This window comes from Bombina bombina, chromosome 1 (assembly GCF_027579735.1).
Source record: "Bombina bombina isolate aBomBom1 chromosome 1, aBomBom1.pri, whole genome shotgun sequence".
Lineage (NCBI taxonomy): Eukaryota > Metazoa > Chordata > Amphibia > Anura > Bombinatoridae > Bombina > Bombina bombina.
Genome location: NC_069499.1, coordinates 30,632,693 through 30,656,492, shown reverse-complemented (window position 1 = coordinate 30,656,492; position 23,800 = coordinate 30,632,693). Strand labels below are relative to the sequence as shown.

Sequence of the window (23,800 nt, the reverse complement as noted above, 5' to 3'; positions counted from 1 at the left end):
CATGATACGCTACATTGTATCATGTCCTCTCGTACTTTGTTAAATTGGCCCCATTGTGTTCTAACATAATGCATCTGATGTGACTTCATTCTCTATGATCAAGGTAGCATTTTAAAGAGTGCTCATTGTGTGGCCCCACGCAACACAGGGCTAGATTATTGTATGTGTGTGTGTGTGTGTGTGTGTGTGTGTGTATGTGTGTGTGTGTGTGTGTATGTGTTGTGTGTGTGTGTGTGTATGTGTGTGTGTGTGTGTGTGTGTGTATGTGTGTGTGTGTGTGTGTGTGTATGTGTGTGTGTGTGTGTGTGTGTGTGTATGTGTGTGTGGTGTATGTGTGTGTGTGTGTATGTGTGTGTGTGTGTATGTGTGTGTATGTGTGTATGTGGTGTGTGTGTGTGTATGTGTGTGTGTGTGTGTATATGTATGTGGTGTGGGTGTGTGTGTATATGTGTGTGTGTGTGTATGTGTGTGTGTGTGTGTGTGTGTGTGTGTGAAAACCCGACAGGAGTATACTAATTCTTCATGTGTCCTAGCCCGACATTTAAATGATTTATTTCTGTTAAGTTGTATTAAGTTATATAGAGTTATATTAAGGTGCGTTATGTATTAAATATAAAACGTTAAAAAATATTAATAATAAATGTAGATAATTATTATAGATGTACTAAAATGTTTTAGAAAATCAATAATATATATATATATATTACAATATCTATAATAATTATTACATTATTTATTAATATTTTTCAATATTTTATATTTAATAAATACATAACAAACCTTAATATAACTAATGTCGGGTTAGCACACATGAAGAATTAGTTTTTTTCTGTCGGGTTTTGAGTATATATATATATATATATATATATATATATATATATATATATATATATATATATATATTACAGTAACTATAATAATTATTATAATTTTTTTTTTAAATGTTATTTTTAATACTTACATAACAAACCTTAAGATAACTAATTCTTCATGTGCGCTAACCTGACACCGCGTTAGACCTACAGCACGCAATTCGTATCGCTTTACGTATATTTTACATTCCAAATGTCTTCACATAGAATTTTTTTTATTTTATTTTTTAAATATATATTTCTATATGTATCTGATAATGTTAATAAAAAATATATAATTAATAGCTCCTGTCGGGTTTGTGCGCTGTAAATTCTGCACTCTCCATTGAAGTCTATGGGGAGAAGTTGCGGTTTGGGATATCCAAAGTGCTTTAGTTAACATGTGCTGGCTTTTGCTCACACGCGAAAGTTTTAATTTTCAACATTTAATATCCGCACTAAACTGTGCGCAAAAAAGCTTTAGTTCTGGTGGTGTTATTTCTCAAGTAAAAGTGCTAAATTGCGCGCCTCTTGTAATCTAGCCCACAATTCCCTGGTCACCAGCTGGTTGTCTAGTATATTGCAGATGACAGCTGACAATCCTTCTCTCAGCCCTTGTCTATAACAGGCACTTGATGCGTCTTTACAGCTCAACTATGACGTGCTCCTGGGTCCTATCCCAGCCATAGGTGCGCCTGACTGAGCACTAGACACACAGGATGTGACACGTAGTGATCATCAAGGAGAGTTTGCTTATATCATTTTATATTTATATAATGATATGGTATACTGTGTATATATAGTGAGATTGTGTGTTATATTTGTATCACAGGAAATTCAGTTAATAAAATCAATACTTATTAAATTTGATTCTTTTAAATACAATAAGGAAAAATACTTTAATGTCCTTTTAATATTTTTTCATGGATGTAGATTATTTTATGTTGCAAATAAAATACAACAAAGTGCACACAGACGCAGTGCTCAATAAATTTAACATTTGCTCATCTGGGTTTTAGCGTAAATTATCTAGATTGAGATCCCATTCAGCTAATTCACTATCATTGTTGCTCAGCTTTTGAACTGTTGGTAGATTGTTGGTAGTCCTGTATTTTATTTACTTTTTTTTACAGCTATACACTATCTTTATAGTGTTCAAATTGTATACACCAGTGATGGGCAACTTCTTGACACATGGGGCCACAGATACATAATAAAAATGCTATTGAACAAACATATATTTCCTAAACATGTCCAGTGGAGCAGGGTCAGATACAGGTGAGGTTGGAGGTATACACCACTTTTCATGGAACCTTTCAAATCTTAGGCCTAGATTTGGAGTTCGGCGGTAAAAGGGCTGTTAACGCTCCGCGGGCTTTTTTCTGGCCGCACCATAAATTTAAATCTGGTATCGAGAGTTTAATCAAATGCTGCGTTAGGCTCCAAAAAAGGAGCGTAGAGCATTTTTACCGCAAATGCCAACTCTCGATACCAGAGTTGCTTACGGACGCGGCCGGCCTCAAAAACGTGCTCGTGCACGATTCTCCCATAGGAAACAATGGGGCTGTTTGAGCTGAAAAAAAACCTAACACCTGCAAAAAAAGCAGCGTTCAGCTCCTAACGCAGCCCCATTGTTTCCTATGGGGAAACACTTCCTACGTCTGCACCTAACACCCTAACATGTACCCCCGAGTCTAAACACCCCTAACCTTACACTTATTAACCCCTAATCTGCCGCCCCCGCTATCGCTGACCCCTGCATATTTTTTTTAACCCCTAATCTGCCGCTCCGTAAACCGCCAAAACCTACGTTATCCCTATGTACCCCTAATCTGCTGCCCTAACATCGCCGACCCCTATATTATATTTATTAACCCCTAATCTGCCCCCCTCAACGTCGCCGACACCTGCCTACACTTATTAACCTCTAATCTGCCGAGCGGACCTGAGCGCTACTATAATAAAGTTATTAACCCCTAATCCGCCTCACTAACCCTATCATAAATAGTATTAACCCCTAATCTGCCCTCCCTAACATCGCCGACACCTACCTTCAATTATTAACCCCTAATCTGCCGAGCGGACCTCACCGCTACTATAATAAATGTATTAACCCCTAAAGCTAAGTCTAACCCTAATACTAACACCCCCCTAATTTAAATATAATTTACATCTAACGAAATAAATTAACTCTTATTAAATAACTTATTCCTATTTAAAGCTAAATACATACCTGTAAAATAAATCCTAATATAGCTACAATATAAATTATAATTATATTATAGCTATTTTAGGATTAATATTTATTTTACAGGCAACTTTGTAATTATTTTAACCAGGTACAATAGCTATTAAATAGTTAAGAACTATTTAATAGTTACCTAGTTAAAATAATAACAAATTTACCTGTAAAATAAATCCTAACCTAAGATATAATTAAACCTAACACTACCCTATCAATAAAATAATTAAATAAACTACCTACAATTACCTACAATTAACCTAACACTACACTATCAATAAATTAATTAAACACAATTGCTACAAATAAATACAATTAAATAAACTAGCTAAAGTACAAAAAATAAAAAAGAACTAAGTTACAAAAAATAATATATTTACAAAGATCAGAAAAATCTTACAACAATTTTAAACTAATTACACCTACTCTAAGCCCCCTAATAAAATAACAAAGCCCCCCAAAATAAAAAATGCCCTACCCTATTCTAAATTAAAAAAGTTACAAGCTCTTTTACCTTACCAGCCCTGAACAGGGCCCTTTGCGGGGCATGCCCCAAGGATTTCAGCTCTTTTGCCTGTAAAAAAAAACATACCATACCCCCCCCAACATTACAACCCACCACCCACATACCCCTAATCTAACCCAAACCCCCCTTAAATAAACCTAACACTAAGCCCCTGAAGATCTTCCTACCTTGTCTTCACCATACCAGGTTCACCGATCCGTCCTGGCTCCAACATCTTCATCCAACCCAAGCGGGGGTTGGCGATCCATCATCCGGTGCTGAAGAGGTCCAGAAGAGGCTCCAAAGTCTTCCTCCTATCCGGCAAGAAGAGGACATCCGGACCGGCAAACATCTTCTCCAAGCGGCATCTTCAATCTTCTTCCATCCGGTGCGGAGCGGGTCCATCTTGAAGCAGGCGACGCGGATCCATCCTCTTCTTCCGTTGTCTCCCGACGAATGACGGTTCCTTTAAGGGACGTCATCCAAGATGGCGTCCCTCGAATTCCGATTGGCTGATAGGATTCTATCAGCCAATCGGAATTAAGGTAGGAATTTTCTGATTGGCTGATGGAATCAGCCAATCAGAATCAAGTTCAATCCGATTGGCTGATCCAATCAGCCAATCAGATTGAGCTCGCATTCTATTGGCTGATCGGAACAGCCAATAGAATGCGAGCTCAATCTGATTGGCTGATTGGATCAGCCAATCGGATTGAACTTGATTCTGATTGGCTGATTCCATCAGCCAATCAGAAAATTCCTACCTTAATTCCGATTGGCTGATAGAATCCTATCAGCCAATCGGAATTCGAGGGACGCCATCTTGGATGACGTCCCTTAAAGGAACCGTCATTCGTCGGGAGACAACGGAAGAAGAGGATGGATCCGCGTCGCCTGCTTCAAGATGGACCCGCTCCGCACCGGATGGAAGAAGATTGAAGATGCCGCTTGGAGAAGATGTTTGCCGGTCCGGATGTCCTCTTCTTGCCGGATAGGAGGAAGACTTTGGAGCCTCTTCTGGACCTCTTCAGCACCGGATGATGGATCGCCAACCCCCGCTTGGGTTGGATGAAGATGTTGGAGCCAGGACGGATCGGTGAACCTGGTATGGTGAAGACAAGGTAGGAAGATCTTCAGGGGCTTAGTGTTAGGTTTATTTAAGGGGGGTTTGGGTTAGATTAGGGGTATGTGGGTGGTGGGTTGTAATGTTGGGGGGGGTATGGTATGTTTTTTTTTACAGGCAAAAGAGCTGAAATCCTTGGGGCATGCCCCGCAAAGGGCCCTGTTCAGGGCTGTTAAGGTAAAAGAGCTTGTAACTTTTTTAATTTAGAATAGGGTAGGGCATTTTTTGTTTTGGGGGGGCTTTGTTATTTTATTAGGGGGCTTAGAGTAGGTGTAATTAGTTTAAAATTGTTGTAAGATTTTTCTTATGTTTGTAAATATTTTATTATTTTTTGTAACTTAGTTCTTTTTTATTTTTTGTACTTTAGCTAGTTTATTTAATTGTATTTATTTGTAGCAATTGTGTTTAATTAATTTATTGATAGTGTAGTGTTAGGTTAATTGTAGGTAATTGTAGGTAGTTTATTTAATTATTTTATTGATAGGGTAGTGTTAGGTTTAATTATATCTTAGGTTAGGATTTATTTTACAGGTAAATTTGTTATTATTTTAACTAGGTAACTATTAAATAGTTCTTAACTATTTAATAGCTATTGTACCTGGTTAAAATAATTACAAAGTTGCCTGTAAAATAAATATTAATCCTAAAATAGCTATAATATAATTATAATTTATATTGTAGCTATATTAGGATTTATTTTACAGGTAAGTATTTAGCTTTAAATAGGAATCATTTATTTAATAAGAGTTAATTAATTTCGTTAGATTTAAATTATATTTAACTTAGGGGGGTGTTAGTGTTAGACTTAGCTTTAGGGGTTAATCAATTTATTAGAATAGCGGTGAGCTCCGGTCGTCAGATTAGGGGTTAATAATTGAAGTTAGGTGTTGGCGATGTTAGGGAGGGCAGATTAGGGGTTAATACTATTTATGATAGGGTTAGTGAGGCGGGTTAGGGGTTAATAACTTTATTATAGTAGCGCTCAGGTCCGCTCGGCAGATTAGGGGTTAATAAGTGTAGGCAGGTGTCGGCGACGTTGAGGGGGGCAGATTAGGGGTTAATAAATATAATATAGGGGTCGGCGGTGTTAGGGGTAGCAGATTAGGGGTACATAGGGATAACGTAGGTGGCGGCGCTTTGCGGTCGGAAGATTAGGGGTTAATTATTTTAAGTAGCTGGCGGCGACGTTGTGGGGGGCAGGTGAGGGGGTTAATAAATGTAATACAGGGGTCGGCGGGGTTAGGGGCAGCAGATTAGGGGTACATAAGTATAACGTAGGTGGCGGTCGGCAGATTAGGGGTTAAACATTTTAATCGAGTGGCGGCGGTGTGGGGGGACCTCGGTTTAGGGGTACATAGGTAGTTTATGGGTGTTAGTGTACTTTAGGGTACAGTAGTTAAGAGCTTTATGAACCGGCGTTAGCCAGAAAGCTCTTAACTCCTGCTATTTTCAGGCGGCTGGAATCTTGTCGTTAGAGCTCTAACGCTCACTTCAGAAACGACTCTAAATACCGGCGTTAGAAAGATCCCATTGAAAAGATAGGCTACGCAAATGGCGTAGGGGGATCTGCGGTATGGAAAAGTCGCGGCTGAAAAGTGAGCGTTAGACCCTTTAATCACTGACTCCAAATACCAGCGGGCGGCCAAAACCAGCGTTAGGAGCCTCTAACGCTGGTTTTGACGGCTACCGCCGAACTCCAAATCTAGGCCATAGTAAATGTAAAGACAAGAAGGGTATTTGGCTTTGGGTATATGTCTCAAGTCTTGTGTAATAGACAATAAAAAGCCATTAAGTTACCCCTCATACAAGGGTAGTGTTATCCCTCATTGAGAGAAAAGTGACCATCTGATTATTTATTTGACAGTGTGAAAATGTCAGTTTTTTAAAGTTAGACACCAGGTTTAGAGCAATAAATGTCCAAGGCATCATAACCGAAATTGTGTCTCTACAGCCAGAATTAAATCTATTAACCTGAGGGTTCACTTTATATTCTGCATTACCATTCTGTGACTTTATTAACTCATTATACTGTACAAGGTTTGCAGTAAAAAATAGAAGGGAATTAGAATTAAACTGTGCATATTCCTCTGCAAAATTTAAATACATACATTTGTGAGACCTTTCATGTAAAAGATAAGAGACTCCTTTTCAATTGTTTTAATATTTAAGTTGAGAGAAATCAAATGAATTGTTCAAGGTAACGTCACCGGGTCTTTCTTCATAAAATGCTTCAATATATCACAATATAGTATATTCTGTCCCCTATTAATAATTGCAGCAAATGCCAAAGATGGTGTATCTCTGTATATTCATTAAAAAATTATATATGTCTCGTCTGAGATAAAAATAAGTCAAAGTGAATAAAATATATTTTATGAAAAGTGTATGTTTTTTTTTACAATTTTGTTATGATAGAAACATTTATACATTTAATCAAACTGGATATATAGTAAATGTAGTAATACTCATTACTGGATCCAAGGGAATATCTATAGCCGTTTGTTATATGTTTTCTCAGTGAACAGTTATGGGGAAGATGAAGAGTTAACTACATCTTCCGACAGTGACGAAGAAGTTTTTAAGCAGTTTCAGATCTCAGTATCACGTTCACAGAGCTTTCGCTCAACAGTGTCAGAAAAAGCTACACAAGTTTGTTCTGAGCATAAGCAAAAATTCAGCCGCTTGCTGTCAAACCACGAGGAATACAGCGAAGATGCTTCTGAGTGTGAAGGTATTTTTAAATATTAAGGTTTGTTTTGAATCTGCAGCATTTTTTTATTTTCAGACCATAAAAAAAATAATGTGCCCAACTTTTATTTAGCTGCAAAAACCTACTGCTTAAACGTATACTTTTTGGTTTACTGAAAATCATCTTTTCCCTATACTTCTACTTTACCTTCAATTAATTTCTAATTCTGTGCTTAATAATGGTTATTTTGTTTCTGTTTAGTTTTTTTTTTGTTTTGTTTTTATTAGTTTTATTTTCTTGCATTTGTCATAGACCAAATTGTCACATATACAAGAATATGTAAAATGAAGAAAAGCACAAAATATAAAAAGAATAACATTTTTTTTAGGATTACCCATTTCACATCACAGGTAACACAGCTGCTTACTTCCAAACATTTTCTTCTTAATATTCCAAGTCCAGGATGACATTGACTCTAAATTGACCAACCACAGCCATGAAGAGCCCAATTATCCAATTCTAGAATGTATGTCCATTTGTGCCCCCATCCTCCTGGTCTTGGATATGCATATATAAATGAGCCTTAGATTGAAGTCTTGGTGGATTCTGGTTGGGGACTGGGGGTCAGGTCAGTGCCAGGGCAAGGTTTGGATTTTATTGGCATGTTCCAGGGTGGTTATTTACTAGGACAACAAAGAGGCTAGATTAACATAACTTCTATTTTGTGACAATAGGACAAATTGCAAGATGATTATTAATTTATAAATGTAATCAGAATTGTGTTGCTATAATCTGTTTAGATTTGGATGTTATCAGCTATGAATCATATGCAGAAGATGATGAAGTTTCAGTTCACTCAAGAGCAAAATCAGAAGGAAGGTCAAGTGACATCCAAAATATCCCAGGACAGGAGACTAGTTCTACTCATCAAATGGCAGAGGACATTCAGGAAATGGAAACGTTTACAAACAATGGCTTTGATGGAAATGATGCTACAGACAGCTCTTCTGCATGGAGTCCTGAGGTAGGACCTTTTCATTATTTACAATTTGAAATAACAAAACATAGACAACAAGGAGGTAGTGGGGAGGTGGAACATCACCAAAATAATATCTCTATACTATACAAGTTCATGTTCTTTAGAGAGAGTTTATATTAGATGCTGCACCGTTACTTTATACATATTTTACTGATTTATTTCAAGATGTGAAGGTTAATTTTATGGAACTGAGGTTGAGTGTCTTCCGTCTTCATGGCAAAAATCAGATCAGTTGTCTAATGCTTTTTATTAGCTCTGGGGAAAGATGGGGATATATATATGTATAGAGAGAGTGCACTCCAATGGGAATCCTTTTGTCAATACCTCACTTTATTAGTGAACGTTTTCGGACCTTACAGTCCGTCCTCAGACCAAAAGTGTGTACAATAAAACGTACTCTCCACCAAACTTATAAAGCCGTGCAGAATCTGGTCACCACGTTCTCCCAGGTAGACCCGCCCCCATCCGTGATGTCATCATCCCAGGCAGCATGGGCCAGAGCTGTCAAACAGAACATGATAAAACAGAGGCAATATAGGTAGATAATAGTCATGCTTATCGAGTGTGTTTTTATTACATATACCGCATCCAATCGCACCGTGTGGTTGCCATAGCAACTAAGCAAACAAACCAGCCTTAGAGGAACATAAGCGATTGGGTGAGAAAACCTCCAATCAAATGAGCGATCGGTTTATGTAGTAAACAAACACACCTCATCATCAGCGATATGTGCATCTAATAGTCACAATACCAGCAATAAACAAAGATAATATATGTAGGGCACAAAGGCTTGAAGAGTCTGTATATACAGTTTGTTATTAGTGTACAAGACGTAACCAACTAGTCCAAGACGCCTCAAGGTTGCCATAGCAATCAAGAACAACAGTAAGAGGGAGAGCATGCATAGATGAGATACGGCTTGGCCGAAACAACAAGCGGACACAAAATATTATACAAATATGGAATGTAAAATATTGTAACAACATGTCTAATATCAGAACTGTGACAGACTTCCCCACTACCCCGACTGGGTAGCGCCGTTGACCGGGTCCTTCCTCTGCCTGGGTCAAGTGGCTATGTAGCCCAGGAAAGTGATTTCTGTGTAGCCCAGGAAAGTGATTTTAGCTGGAGCTCACCCAAATAACTAGACAGACTAGGCCTTCAGGTGAACAAGAACTGATTTTATTGAGAACACACACTCATTTTATACACACATCTCATCTTGACAACACAAAGGACAATCCCACAATTTTCCCACCATTCCCGCCCCTCCAGACAGCCCAGCACCTCCATAAGAGCCACAGTCTCACATAATCCCAATACTTAGGGGTGGCGGTTGCGGGTGATCCCGGTGGGTGTCATTTTAAAGCTCTCGGTCCCCAGGTGCCACAGGCAAAAAATCAGCATTATTCGTTACTGTGGACCGGAGTTACAGTCCGTTAAAGTTATGGGGTTAGTGGTGTCCAAAACCCCTAGTTCCCAAAGGAGCTCCCCTCTGATAATTGCCACAGCTCTTTTGCTCCCTAGGGGCTACCAATCCCCAAAAGAGCAGAGCTCGGGTGCAAAGGGCTGCTGGAGCGACCAGGGGTAAAGTTAGCGAGTGTCCTGGTGTCCTGTGGCCGACCGGGAGTTCCAGGAGCCCGGCCAGCCTGAGAGGAGTGAGGCGGGTGTCCGTTGTGAGGCGGCCGACCGGGAGTTCCAGAAGCCCGGCCAGCCTAGGAGGGTTTTCCTGGTCATACACCAAACAAAAGCTTCCAGAGATTGTGGTTGCTCTGAGGAGCCCAAAACCACTGAGAAACAGGTGGGTTGAAGTCTATGGCGGGGGGCGGCAAGGGTTCAGCCCCTGCAGCCCTGTATCCATGACAACTCCCCCCTCCAGTTCGGCAGACCAGGCTAGATCCACACATGGGTCGGCCTGGGGATGTCCGAGGAGTTTATGCCACTTCAGTCCGCTGGGAAAGTCTGTCAGCATTCCCATTGCTCTTTCCCGGTCGGTACTGGATGTCAAAGTTAAATGGCTGCAGGGCTAGGCTCCACCTCAACAGTCTCCCGTTGTCCCCGGAAACACAGTTGAGCCATACTAGGGGGTTGTGGTCAGTAAGGACGGTGAAGGGTCTCCCATATAGGTAGGGCTGCAACTTCTTCAAAGCCCATACCAGCGCCAGACACTCCTTCTCAACCGCCACGTAGCCTACTTCTCGGGGTAGCAGTTTGCGACTGATGTAGGCAACGGGGTGGTCCTGTCCTTTATCGTCCGCCTTGCTTAGTATGGCCCCCAACCCAAACATGGAGGCATCTGTGTGGACAGAAAAACGTTTGGCTGGGTTAGGAGCGGCCAGTACTGGGGCAGAGATTAAGGCAGACTTAAGACTCTGGAAGGCTTTTTCACACTCTGGGGACCACAGGACCAGTCGGGGAAGTCGTTTACGGGTCAGGTCAGTCAGGGGTTTGGCGAGGGTGCTGTAATTAGGGTCGAACCTCCGGTAGTAGCCTGCAGTACCCAGAAAGGCAAGGACTTGGGTTTTGGTCCTGGGGGTGGGCCAGTTAGCCACTGCCTCGACTTTGGCTGGCTCGGGTCGCTGCTTACCACAGCCGACTCGTGGCCTAAGTACTGAACCTCCGAGCGCCCAATGGTACACTTATCTGGCTTCAAGGTTAGGCCGGCGGCTCGAAGACGATCTAAGACGACGCCTATGTGGACCAGATGGTCCTCCCAGGTCTCGCTATAGATGGTGATGTCATCCAGGTATGCACAGGCATAGTCCTGGAGGCCATCCAACAGGCGGTCTACCATTCTCTGGAAAGTGGCTGGGGCGTTCTTCATTCCAAACGGCATGACCTTAAACTGGTATAAGCCAGTGATGAAGGCAGACTTGGGGACGGACTCAGGGCTGAGGGGGATTTGCCAATAACCCTTGCATAGGTCGAGAGTGGTCAGGAAGTGGCTCCGGGTGATTCGATCTAACAGGTAATCTACTCGGGGCATGGGATAGGTGTCAATGGTTGTTCTGTCATTGAGTCTATGGTAGTCAACGCAGAAACGGGTAGTTCCATCCTTTTTGGGTACTAACACTCCCGGGGAGGCCCAGGGACTGTTGGACGGTTCAATGACACCGAGGGCCAACATTCCCCGGAGCTGCTGGTGCATACTGTCCCTGACGGCCTCTGGGACCCTGTAGGCAGCCTGTCGCAGGGGTGTCATTCCCGGGGTCTCCACTCGGTGGATGGCTGTGGTGGTAAACCCAGGGACAGTAGAGAACATGTCACTTCTTTGTTCCAAGAGTCGCCGGACCTGCCTTTTCTGTCCAGGCTCTAACCTATCGTCTAGGGATATTTCATCCACCCCCCGGTGGGTGTTAGTAGGTCTGGGAAGCTCCAGCATTGGAAGACTTTCAGAGTCTTCCACTGCCGGCACACAGATAAAGGCCACATCACTAGGTCTCTCTATGTATGCCTTTAACATGTTCACATGAAAGGTCCAATGAATCCTTTCATCTGAACACTTTGCTACCAGGTATGTGGTGTTGTTCAGTTGTTCCACAACCCGGTAAGGTCCTTGCCAAGAGGCCTGTAGCTTGTCGGTTTTGACAGGCTTCAGAGCAAGGACCTTCTGTCCCACAATCAGGGTTCGGGTACGGGCATTGCGATCGTACCATCGCTTCTACCTGTGCTGAGAGGCTTGAAGGTTCTCGTGTACCTGGGCAGCCAGGTCCTTCAGCCGGTCTCTGAGCTGGAGTATGTACTCCACAACAGAGTGCTGTTCCCCCCGGTGGCTCCCTCCCTTTCGACCATATAGAAGTTCAAAGGGGAAAAAAACGGTGGATTCCTGAAGCACCTCTCGATCTGCAAAGAGGAGGTGCGGCAGGAATCTCTCCCAGTCCTTGTGAGTGGCCAAGAACGTCCGAAGCAGTTGCTTTAGGGTCCCGTTAAACCTCTCACACAGCCCGTTCGTCTGGGGATGGTAAGGGGCGCTGTGCAGGGGTTTAATCCTGCACAACTCCCAGAGTTGTTGAGTGATTTCCGCAGTGAACTGTGTTCCCTGATCGGAAACCACTTCCCGAGGGAAGCCTACCCTGGTGAATATCCGGAGCATCGCATCTGCTATGGTCTCCACCATGATATTGGCCAAGGGGATTGCCTCGGGGTATCGGGTGGTATAGTCCACCACTGTAAGGATGTATTTCTTCCCAGATGGGCTGGGCCGAGCTAATGGCCCCACAATGTCTACTGCCACTCGGCTAAAGGGTTCCTCAATAATGGGCAGGGGATGGAGGGGGGCAAACCTCACAAGATTTACAGTATTCCTTAATATCGGCTGTAATGCCTGGCCAGAAGAAGGTTTGAGTCAAGCGGTGGTGGGTCCTTTGCTTTCCTAAGTGGCCGGCTAAGGGGATGTCATGCCCTATGTTCAGTAGGTTGGACCGAAACTTCTTCGGTACAACCAGCTGGCGTTCGGGCACCGATCCTTTTCTTCTCTTGGAGATCCGGTACAGGAGCTCTCCCTTTCACTGAAATCGTTTGTCTCCAGGGCCCTGGGGGTCAGCACCTACTCGGTCTCGGTAAGGGGCTAGGGTCGGGTCGCTGAAGGTTTCTTTGGTGAAGTCAGAGGGGGTCACCCAGGAGGGGGTGTCAGTAAGTTCGGGGTTAGTGTGGACGGGTAGTCGGGGTGGTAGGTCTTACCTGGGTCCCCAGAGTTGGTGAGGTGGCGGTGCATCTGGTCTGCTAGCGGGTAGTCACTGGGCAGGTATCCGGAGAGGCATTCCGCACATAGGCGGACACAAGGTGGCCGAGGTCGTTTCCCTACAGGACCTCGGCAGGGATGTTGTGCATAACCCCCACTTCTACATTGCAGGAGTCGGTTTTCCAGTTCAAATGGACCCAGGCTGTAAGAATCCTGAGAACCTCACCTCCGGCTACCCCCACAGCAAGGGTGTGCCCAGTGCAGCCAGAGGGTGGAACGAGGTGAGGTTGGATCAAAGAAACGGTGGCCCCCGTATCTCTCATTCCTTTACCTGCCTGCCCATTTACCCAAACAAATTGCCGGTGTTGTTGTGGGTTGTCTTGGTCCATTGAGCCGACATGGTGCAAGACACCAACTTCTTCTCCTGTCCACTCAGCATAGGGGTCGGAGCTCGCTGTATGGGCACAATGGGCAGCGGCCTGATAGGTGCGGGCTTGAGGAGACCCCCACGAGGTTGAGGCAGGGTTCCTTGGCGACTGGGCTGGGGGGTTTCGTTGTCTGGTGGGGCAGTCCCGTATAACATGTCCGGGGTGTCCACACCCATAACACCCCGGGAAGGGGGGTTCAGGGGATGCTAAATGACCCCCCCTATAGACTTCTGAAGCTCCAACATGTGTATCTTGTTGGCGTCAGTCACTATCCGAGTAATGATATCCTCGGGGGGGGGGGGGTAGGTCCATAGAGAACCAGTTGCCACTGTACCTGACGCTGTTTGTCGGATGTTGTAGTCCCTGGAGTGGAGGCTGTACTGGGCTGTCCTCCGCTTTGGTCGCTGTCCGACCCACCAGCCTGTTCGCTAGCCCGATTGTCCTTCATCAGTTCGGCTACGAGCACTGCCTTTGTCTTGTTGCCGGCGACTTTCCATCTAGTCTGCAGCAATGTTCTCAATTCTTCCTTCCGGAGCCCCTGGTACTGCTCCGTCCGGCAAGATCTTCAGTTGGTGGTTTGGACATTCCAGGTAGACGGAAGCATCCCACCGCTGCCAACCAATGTGACAGACTTCCCCACTACCCCGACTGGGTAGTGCCGTTGACTGGGTCCTTTCTCTGCCTGGAACAAGTGGCTATGTAGCCCAGGAAAGTGATTTCTATGTAGCCCAGGAAAGTGATTTTAGCTGGAGCTCACTCAGACTAGCCTTCAGGTGAACAAGAACTGATTTTATTGAGAACACACACTCCTTTTATACACACATCTCATCTTGATGACACAAAGGACAATCCCACAATTTTCCCGCCATTCCCGCCCCTCCAGACAGCCCGGCACCTCCATAGGAGTCACAGTCTCACATAATCCCAATACTTAGGGGTGGCGATTGCGGGTGATCCCGGGGGAGCGGCGGCACTTCCAGTCATTTTAAAGCTCTCGGTCCCCAGATGCCACAGTCCAAAAATCAGCATGATTTGTTACTGGGGACCGGAGTTACAGTCCGTTAAAGTTATGGGGTTAGGGGTGTCCAAACCCCCCAGTTCCCAAAGGAGCTCCCTTCTGATAATTGCCACAGAAGAAAGAGTAATATCACCAGCGCCAAAAATGCTACCACACAAGCTCCTAGTTGCAAGATCTCTCAACCAGATCTCAAATGTAAATCAGAAAATAGCTTTATAGGAGCGCTTGCAAACACCTCAGTGGGGTTCCTAGCTGAAGGTGGGGTCAAGGGGGTAACCAATAACTACTAAGTTATAAATAAGAGTATATAAAAGGTATTTATTCTAAATCCTAGACATATAGTATATGGATAAAAACAATTTGTATGCAATTATTGTCCTAACAGAAATATCCTAAAAGTCCTAAACATGAATATCTTACAAACAGCTAAAAAAATCTATAATAAAATTGTATAAAATATATACTGTTTTACTGGGAATCCTTCTGGATCTCTGATAATAATGGACGTAGTATATGTCCTATGTAGACTCAATATACCATAGGCTGTATATCAACTAAATGATAAAGTTATACTACATAGCCTTGTGGCCGATGGCCTAAATATAATGCAGTAGTCCTATGCGCAATATCTTATACACTGTCTTCAGAGTCAACTAAGAGTGTCCTAAAAAACAACTAAAATGCAACTAAATAGTGTAAGGTTACAACCAATCAGGGTTACAACCAATCAGGGTTGTGAATGTGATGCAAATAAAATTACAAATATAAATATGCAAAAAGTGATGATTAATTATCCAGCTATATAAAATTATATACGTCCAAATATATGTCCAAATGATCCAGTGATAAAGTCCAAAGTCCAAAGTCAGTGCTAAAATCAAAGAATATTGTATTGGTATCCAGAAAAATGTAAAAATACAAAGTAAAAATACATGAAAATACTGTGGGATAAAAAATTCTGTAAAAAAGCAGCTGAAAAAATATATATAATTTACTAGTGAAAAAAAGGTGTACACCCAAAAATATGAATAATATCTCAAAAAAGGTTGACTTGGACCTTAAAAAATGAATGTAGAAAAATATAATAATAATAATAGATAGTGATATGTCTAAATGATGTCCCAAAAAAAGAAACAATGTATATATCCTCAAATGTGATGCTTAAAAGATGTGATACTTAAACAATCTTCTTAGACTGTGATGCTTGTATAAATTCTTCTGTAAGTGATTTTAATCCAAGTGATATAATCCCATAAAATAAAATGTCTTCAGTGTCCTATGTAAGAAAAATGAACAAACATAGTGCAATAATGCTACTACAATTTAGCTAATATAGGTATTGAACTCACCAAACTTAGAACCTGAGCCTTATATCAGTAGTCTACGCGTTTCGATCCTTAGGGATCTTTCTCAAGACTGATAACCACTAAATAGATGTCCTACCTTAAATAGAATATTTCTTCCAATCAGTAACTCTCAGAAATCCGCGCCAAAACTATTCAAATGAGACCCGGATATGTAAAATGGAGTTTGTCCTATGCTCCGGATATAAAAATGTGTATTCATGTCTATCAAGTCTTATTAAGCTGACCGCCTGCTCACGAGTGAAACCTGCCGTTGACGAAGCAAAACCGGAAGTGACGTAGTAACATACTACAAGCATAGAGCGGCTGGATGAACATGGGGTAGCTGATTAGACATATATATGTATCTGAGACCCAGGTTTTAAATGTAAATTCAATACCTTTACATAGATAATGCCTAAAAGGTTACAATGAAATGATTGTATTATTTAGAAAAAAAAACTAAAATTCTATGGGTATATTAAAAATTTTTTATGAGTTACTTAATCCTAAGTGTAATATTACTGGAATTGTGATTTGGTGCTCACAATAAGAGACATTTAATGTCATATATAATATACATTGCAAATCCATAGTGTAGTGCTTGTCACTGGAATGCAAATAGTGGTTGACAAGTTCCCCCTTTATGTGCTGCAGTAGCATAATATAATATAATTGCCTTGATGTTTGAATATATAATGCTATATCCACAATGGCAGCTTGTATAAAAAAGAGAGAAAATGACCCCAAAAAATGTCGTGCTTGAATTGTAATGTTACCAGATTGTAGTTTGGGTTAAATGGACCATATACAGTACATTTAGTAATAAGAGAGATGATTAATATATCTATATAATATATAAACCTCTTCCATCTTATATTGGGAGTATGGATATATATATATATATATAATAAATAGTATCTAGTCCGATGTGTATTTTATTGGTCAGAGGTCGAGATGATGTCCATTTCAGAGAGATTCACCTTGAGACAAATTCTTAGTTAGGGTCCTCATACAGGTTCTATAAAAATGGATGACATGAGGAATATCTGAGAAGTGTTCATAGCAGGTGGAATATCTCTGTACTGCTATTGAAACTTTTTGGAAATATACAGTCCAGATTGAAAATCCATTTGGACTCTTCCCTTAAAAGTTGCTTCTCAAAATCCCCCCCTCTCCAGTTTTTCTTGGGTTTATTCCCATTTATCTGAGAGTTTTGCCATTGCTGTTATGGACTTCTTTAAAATGTTTGTATAGGGGGAAATTAAATAAAGAAATTAAACAATACATCCCTTAGGAAATTCAATCATAATTTGACTAAAACACAACTAGATACCATTACGAGTTTAGAAAAAAATAAGGACATTATAGTAAAGCCAGCTGATAAAGGCGGAGGGATTGTGATCTTAAATAAAGAAGACTATAAAAATGAGGCAAAAAGAATTTTGAGGGACTCCGAGACATACAAAGTTCTAGATAAAGACCCCACGGAGGTCTTTAAGAAAGATCTAGATAGTATGCTTCTGTCTGCCAAAAGGAAAGGCATACTCAACAATCAAGAATACAGGTATATAACGACTAACCATCCTAGAATACCTGTATTCTATTATTTGCCCAAAATCCATAAAAGTCTGACAAACCCTCCAGGGAGGTCTATCATATCAGGCATTGGCTCAATTACTTGCAATCTATCAGAGTATATCGATAGAAAACTTCAAAAATATTTAAGGGACCTCCCTTCATACCTAAGGGACTCGACCCAAGTCCTGAACATATTGAATGATCTGGAGTGGGAGGAGGACTATATTCTAGCCACTTGCGATGTGACTGCTCTCTATACAAGCATCCCACATGACTTAGGTATAGAAGCAGTCAGATATTTTTTGGAAAAAGATGGCGAGGTAGGTCCAGAACAGGGAGAATTCATTGTAGATGGCATTCTCTATATCCTTACTATTTCTACAATGAAGGAAAATTTTATAACCAAATATGTGGAACAGCTATGGGGACCAGGTTTGCGCCTAGCTACGCCAACTTATATATGGGCAGATGGGAGAACATATTTTGGGACTCCTGCCCAGCAGGCGCAGACCTGGTCCTCTAAAAAAGATACATAAATGACTTCCTTATAGTGGTGAAGGGGACAATTGAAGATCTTGAACACACTATAAATGTGATGAACAACAACATCATGAATCTAAATTTCACATACGAAATAAGTAGAACAAACATCCATTTTCTAGATCTAAATATCAGTGTGGAGAGAGGGAGGCTTTCAACTTATTTCAAGGATGTAGACTGTAGTAATTACATCCACCAAACTAGTTGCCACCATCAGAGATGGAAGTCGAATATCCCAAAGGGACAACTCATGAGAATTAGGAAAAATTGCTCTGACATTGGAAAATGGAGGGAGCAATCAAAAATTCTGAAAGAGAGGTTCCTAGATAGGGGATACGATGAGAGCACTATAAACAACATAATACAGGAGGTGGAAGTAATGGATAGAAGATCTATGTTGAACTATAAACAGAAAAAACCTGATGAAGGAACATCAATAGAGGTGCCATTTATAACCAAAATTAGTGAGAACAGCTTCTTAATAGAAAGAATCATAAGGAAAAATTGGCACTTCCTTAAAGAGGATAACATCATTGGAAATGATCTAAATGCATCTCCTAGGTTTATTTACAGGAAAACAAAAAATTTGAAAACTATTATTCCACCAAGTATCCCTATGACTTCTCAAAATAAAACGAATTACATCTTTGACCAACAACTGAAAGGTTTTTTCTCATGTCATTCGTGCAAAGCATGCAAACATGGTAGAAAAATGCGTACTTTCAAGTCAAAAGTCACAGGAGAGTCTTTCAATATGAAAGATATGATAAGATGCCATAATACTGGTGTAATATATCTGATTGAGTGTGGCTGTGGACTTCAGTACATAGGGCAAACCTCTAGGAAACTTAAGGAAAGGATACGTGAGCATTTGCTCCAGATAAAATGGAAAAAAAGAGGATTTCCCCCTATACAAACATTTTAAAGAAGTCCATAACAGCAATAGCAAAACTCTCAGATATATGGGAATAAGTAAACCCAAGAAAAACTGGAGAGGGGGGGGATTTTGAGAAGCAACTTTTGAGGGAAGAGTCCAAATGGATTTTCAATCTGGACTGTATATTCCCAAAAGGTTTCAATAGCAATACAGATATATTCCACCTGCTATGAACACTTCTCAGATATTCCTCATGTCATCCATTTTTTTTAATAATCATTTTTATTATATATTTCAACACGTTTATACATTTTCATATATTTTCAAAGGAACAAGTAAAAAGAATAACTAAACAATTGAAAACCAGACTTCCCTAGAGAGTCCACAAAATATTATACGTATGAGCAAAAAGAAAAGAAAAATAAGCTTCTAATATTTTATGAGCTTTTCCGATCCATGTTAACCTGATTAATACGTTTTAATCTGTTAACCCTTGATCTTTAAAGTTTTTCTGTTGAAATATTTTTTCTTTTCCTTTCTTCCTCCTATGTTATCCCAAAATCAAGACAACTACTAACAAAACAAAGCAAAAAAAAGAACAACAAAAAAAAAAAAAAAAAGGGAGGAAATTTCCTCGATTTCCCCTCCCCTCCCCTGCAGTTCCCCTGTGTCTTAACCAGTTACCATATCCCCAGTAAGACCAGCTCTGTATTTTGAAAGGGAAATATAATATATTCTATCTCTGTGGTCGGGAGGGATTTAATAAATGGTGCCCATTTACCAAAGAATTTCCTAATATCAGATTCATTATTGATATTCGGGTCACGTTGTTCTAGGATACATTGTTTTTTAGGGTAGTTTTTCAATTCTGCTACACTGGGTATTTCTTTTGTCTTCCATTTTTTAAATATTAAATATCTTGCTGCCAAGATAGAGACACTAATTATCTTTTCATTTAATTGTTGTTCTATCTTATTATCAAAGGAGAACATAACTAAGCTTACTGACAGCTCCAGAGGGGAAATCTTAAGAGAGGTATTGATCCAAAATTCAAGTTTGTGCCAAAATTGCCTGATCAAAGGACAGTTAAATAGCATATATATAAGATCCGCCGCAACCAAAGAACATTTAGGACATTTAGAAAAGTTTATGTTCTGAAGCTTATGACCTTTTTCTGGTGTATAGTGAAATTTATGTAATAACTTAAGATGTGCTTCTCTCCATGTCGCTAAAAGGGTGGCCTGTGCCACTTTGTGTATAGATTTTTGGATAAATTTGTAGTCAATGTGTTCCTGAGCCAAAATTAGTCTCCAATCTTGAGCAACTTTCTCTAGCGTATGTCTCCCTTCTACATCTCCTAAAAGATAATAACAATACGAAATAGACATACGACCCTTCTTAACTAGCATAAGCCAGTCCTCTAGATCTCCCAATTCCCATTGCCACTCTCCCTCCCTCATTAGCTCCAATGCATAATGCCTTACTTGCAGAAACGCAAAGAACTCCTTATTAGAAAGATTGAAACTATATTTAATTTCTTCAAATGTTTTGATACATTTATTCTCTTTATTGATAAATTGTATAATCATATTTAGTCCAGCTGATTGCCAGTTTTTGAAAATTGCAGAGTCTAATCCGGCTTGGAATGACGGGTTCCCCATTAGGGGGAGGTGTTTAGAGACCTTACAGTTGAAAGAAAGAAGCTTCCCTATCTTCCACCAGGCCTTTAATGGGTAAAAGATCATTTTAGTTTTCTTGATTCTGGGTGGCAGACCTTTGGGATCGCAATGCAGCAATACACGTGGGAGATATGGATTGCAGATACTTTCTTCCAGTGCATTGTTCGGAACATAATTATTGCGGGAGATCCAGTCTGCCGCAATTCGTGCTAGAAAAGCGAGGTTGTAAAGCCGCAGGTCAGGTAATGCAAAACCTGCAAATATTTTGGCATGCATTAGTTTATTCAAGGCTATCCTAGGTTTTCTCTTCTGCCAAATGAAACTTCTGAGCCAACTTTTTAGGCTTCGGATGTCCCTGTCATAAAGTATTAGTGCTGTGTTTTGTAATATGTACAATAGTTTAGGAAGGAGAACCATTTTAAAGAGGGCTATCCGTCCTGAAATAGAGAGAGGTAAGTTTTCCCAGCATCTAAGTTTGTCTTTAATTGTTGTCAAGATTGGGGGGATATTTAGGTTATATAAATCAAGAGGGTTCGTAGGTATTACTATACCTAAATACTTAAATGACTCCTCAACTGTTCTAATTGGACTATTCAGATAAGAGTCTTTATTTTTTCGGAGCCAATATATCTCTGATTTCGTAGCGTTTATTTTATATCCAGAAAATAACCCGAATTGGTTAGTAATTTGTAAGAGCTTAGGTATATTAACCTTAGTGTTTGACAGATAAACAAGGATGTCGTCAGTGTATAAAGCTAATTTCATCTCTTGTCTGCCTATCACAACACCTTCCAACTGTGACCTAATCCTGATGGCCAACGGTTCGATACACAGATTAAAAAGGAGAGGAGAGAGGGGGCACCCCTGCCTAGTTCCTCTGCTAACCACGATTTGTGAAGAGACAATGTTGTTAACAATTATGCTAGTAGAAGGAAGGTTGTAGAGATTCAAAATAAATTTAAAAAAGCTTCCTTTAAACCCAAATTGACCCAGAGAAGTGAAAAGATGATCATGCTGTATCGAGTCAAATGCCTTTTCCGCATCGATTGTCACAATGGCTGAATCTGGAGTTTATTCCCCCTCCCCCCTCTCCTTCCTTTCAGCATTATAAAAATGTTCTGTTAGCACTAATACCTCTCTGATTTTTGCTGAGGAGTTCCGTGAGTTTAGAAAGCCTGCTTGATCTTTGTTTATAATATTCGGCAGTATCCCCTGTAATCTTTTAGCCAAAATTGACATAAAAGTCTTGTAGTCTACATTTAATAGAGCTATCGGTCTATATGACTCTCTTTGCGCTGGATCTTTTCCTCCTTTAGGAATGAGAGTTGTAAAGGACCCGGAGAAAGCTTTCGGCACCCCTTCTCCTTTAATATACATAGCATTGTATAGATTATTGAGATGGGGCGCGATCTCTAAAGACATAATCTTATAAAATTCACTTGGTAGGCCATCCGGCCCTGCAGCTTTATTAGTGGCAGATTCAGAAATAACTTTCTCTATTTCCTCCACCCTTATCGGAGCATTAAGAGTCTCTATTGATTCTGCCGATACCTTGGGGCAACCAATTTTACTCCTCTGCCTGCATTGAGTCAGATTTTCTCGAGGAGTATACCTCTTGATAATATTTGGCCATTTCCTTGTGTATATCTGTATTCTCCGTAAAAAGCTTCCCATCTACAAGAAGTTTTTCAATAAATTATGACTTTTTGTCATTTTTGACCAAGTTAGCGAGTAATTTGCCGGATTTATTTCCATATCTGTATAGTTTGTAGTTTAGATTGTAATTTTAAATTGGACTGGGTTTCTCTATAAATTGCAAATGTATCTTTGTCATTTTTAGCCGGAATATAGCTTGCCCAGTTGGCCGGATTTCTAGTCAAAAGCAGACGATTATATGAGTTAATCACTGCATTATTTAACTCTCTTTCTCTGGATCTTAGTTTTTTGCTTATCATTGCACTATAGGCAATGATTTCACCTCTCATAACCGCTTTAGCCGCTTCCCAAAGAATCAAGGGGCGTTCCCAATAATCCGTATTGCACTGCATATAATCCTCAAATTTAATTTTCAGCTGTGCTTTAAATTTTGCATCGGGAGCTAAGAAGGAGGGAAAGTGGAACCGCAAGGACCCCGATCCAGAGACTGTCAATTGAAAATTCAGAGAAATTGGTCCATGGTCCGAGAGAAAAATAGGTAGTATCTTTGTTCTTACTTTGGCTGTGCACAGCCTTTCGTCAATTAGAAAGAAGTCAATTCTTGACATGGTCTTATGTGCTCTGGATAGGCACGTGAATTCCCGAACATCAGGATTCTGGATCCTCCATATGTCTCTGATATTGCAGATTTTGTTTAATTTTAGCCAGCAATTTAGATTCTAGATTATCCTTTTTATTCTTTTTATGTTTCCCATTTTCCCTTAGTCTATCCAGAGGGCAATGGGGAGCCATGTTAAAATCTCCGAGAATTAAATAACCTTCCCTGAAGGAGACAATTTTAGCTTGTAGCTGGTTCCAGAATTCTGGATCAATAATATTAGGTGCGTATATGTTACAAAGTGAAAAAATTACCTTATCAATTTTAATCTTTAAAAATAAGTATCTCCCCTCTGGGTCTTCCAGAACCTGAAGAGTTTCTGCCTTTAACCTTTTCCCCATCAGTATGGCCACCCCCTACTCCTGCCAGTTCCTGATGAAGCATAGACTTCTTTTACCCATCCCTGTTTGAGCTTAAGAGTTTCCTCCAAGGTTAGGTGTGTTTCCTGTAGGAAGACTATGTCAGACTCAAGCCGTCTTGCGTGAGTTGAAATTGCTTTCCTTTTGATGGGAGTTGAAATGCCCCCCACGTTCCAGGAAATTACCTTAAAATTAGCCACTGAATTGGTCATTCATCTGAGAGGGGTAGGACAAGAAGGAGAATAAGAGGGGAGAGAGGAAGGGGAGAGAAAAAAAATGAACAGAGGGATTCTACCCATTCTAACAAACTTCTTATATCTGTATTCACAGCCTTGCCCATAGTAGTTATTTGTTACTCCTGAGTATTTAATTGTCGCAACAATTTTTCTGCCTCCTGTGGTTTATCAAAGAAATGAACCTCGCCTTTCGCATAGATTTTTAGTTTGGAGGGGTAAATAACTAAGGCCTGATAGCCTTGTTGAATGAATTTTGTACAAATTGGGGCTAAATTTCTTCTTTTAGTATCTGTTT

At 40.7% G+C, this 23,800-nt stretch overlaps 1 protein-coding gene across 5 annotated transcripts in view; it reads left to right on the top strand.

Moving 5' to 3' along the window:
* SYT16 (synaptotagmin 16) overlaps positions 1-23,800 on the top strand; it is a 319,451-nt gene that overhangs the window by 220,256 nt on the left and 75,395 nt on the right. For 4 of the 5 annotated variants that reach the window (XM_053697289.1, XM_053697290.1, XM_053697291.1 and 1 more), the window contains exon 4: positions 8,211-8,434. In XM_053697289.1, the coding sequence (XP_053553264.1) occupies positions 8,211-8,434 (224 nt within the window). Of the gene's footprint in view, positions 1-7,239; positions 7,453-8,210; positions 8,435-23,800 lie in introns of all 5 variants that reach the window. The other variant, XM_053697292.1, reaches the window with a different exon arrangement.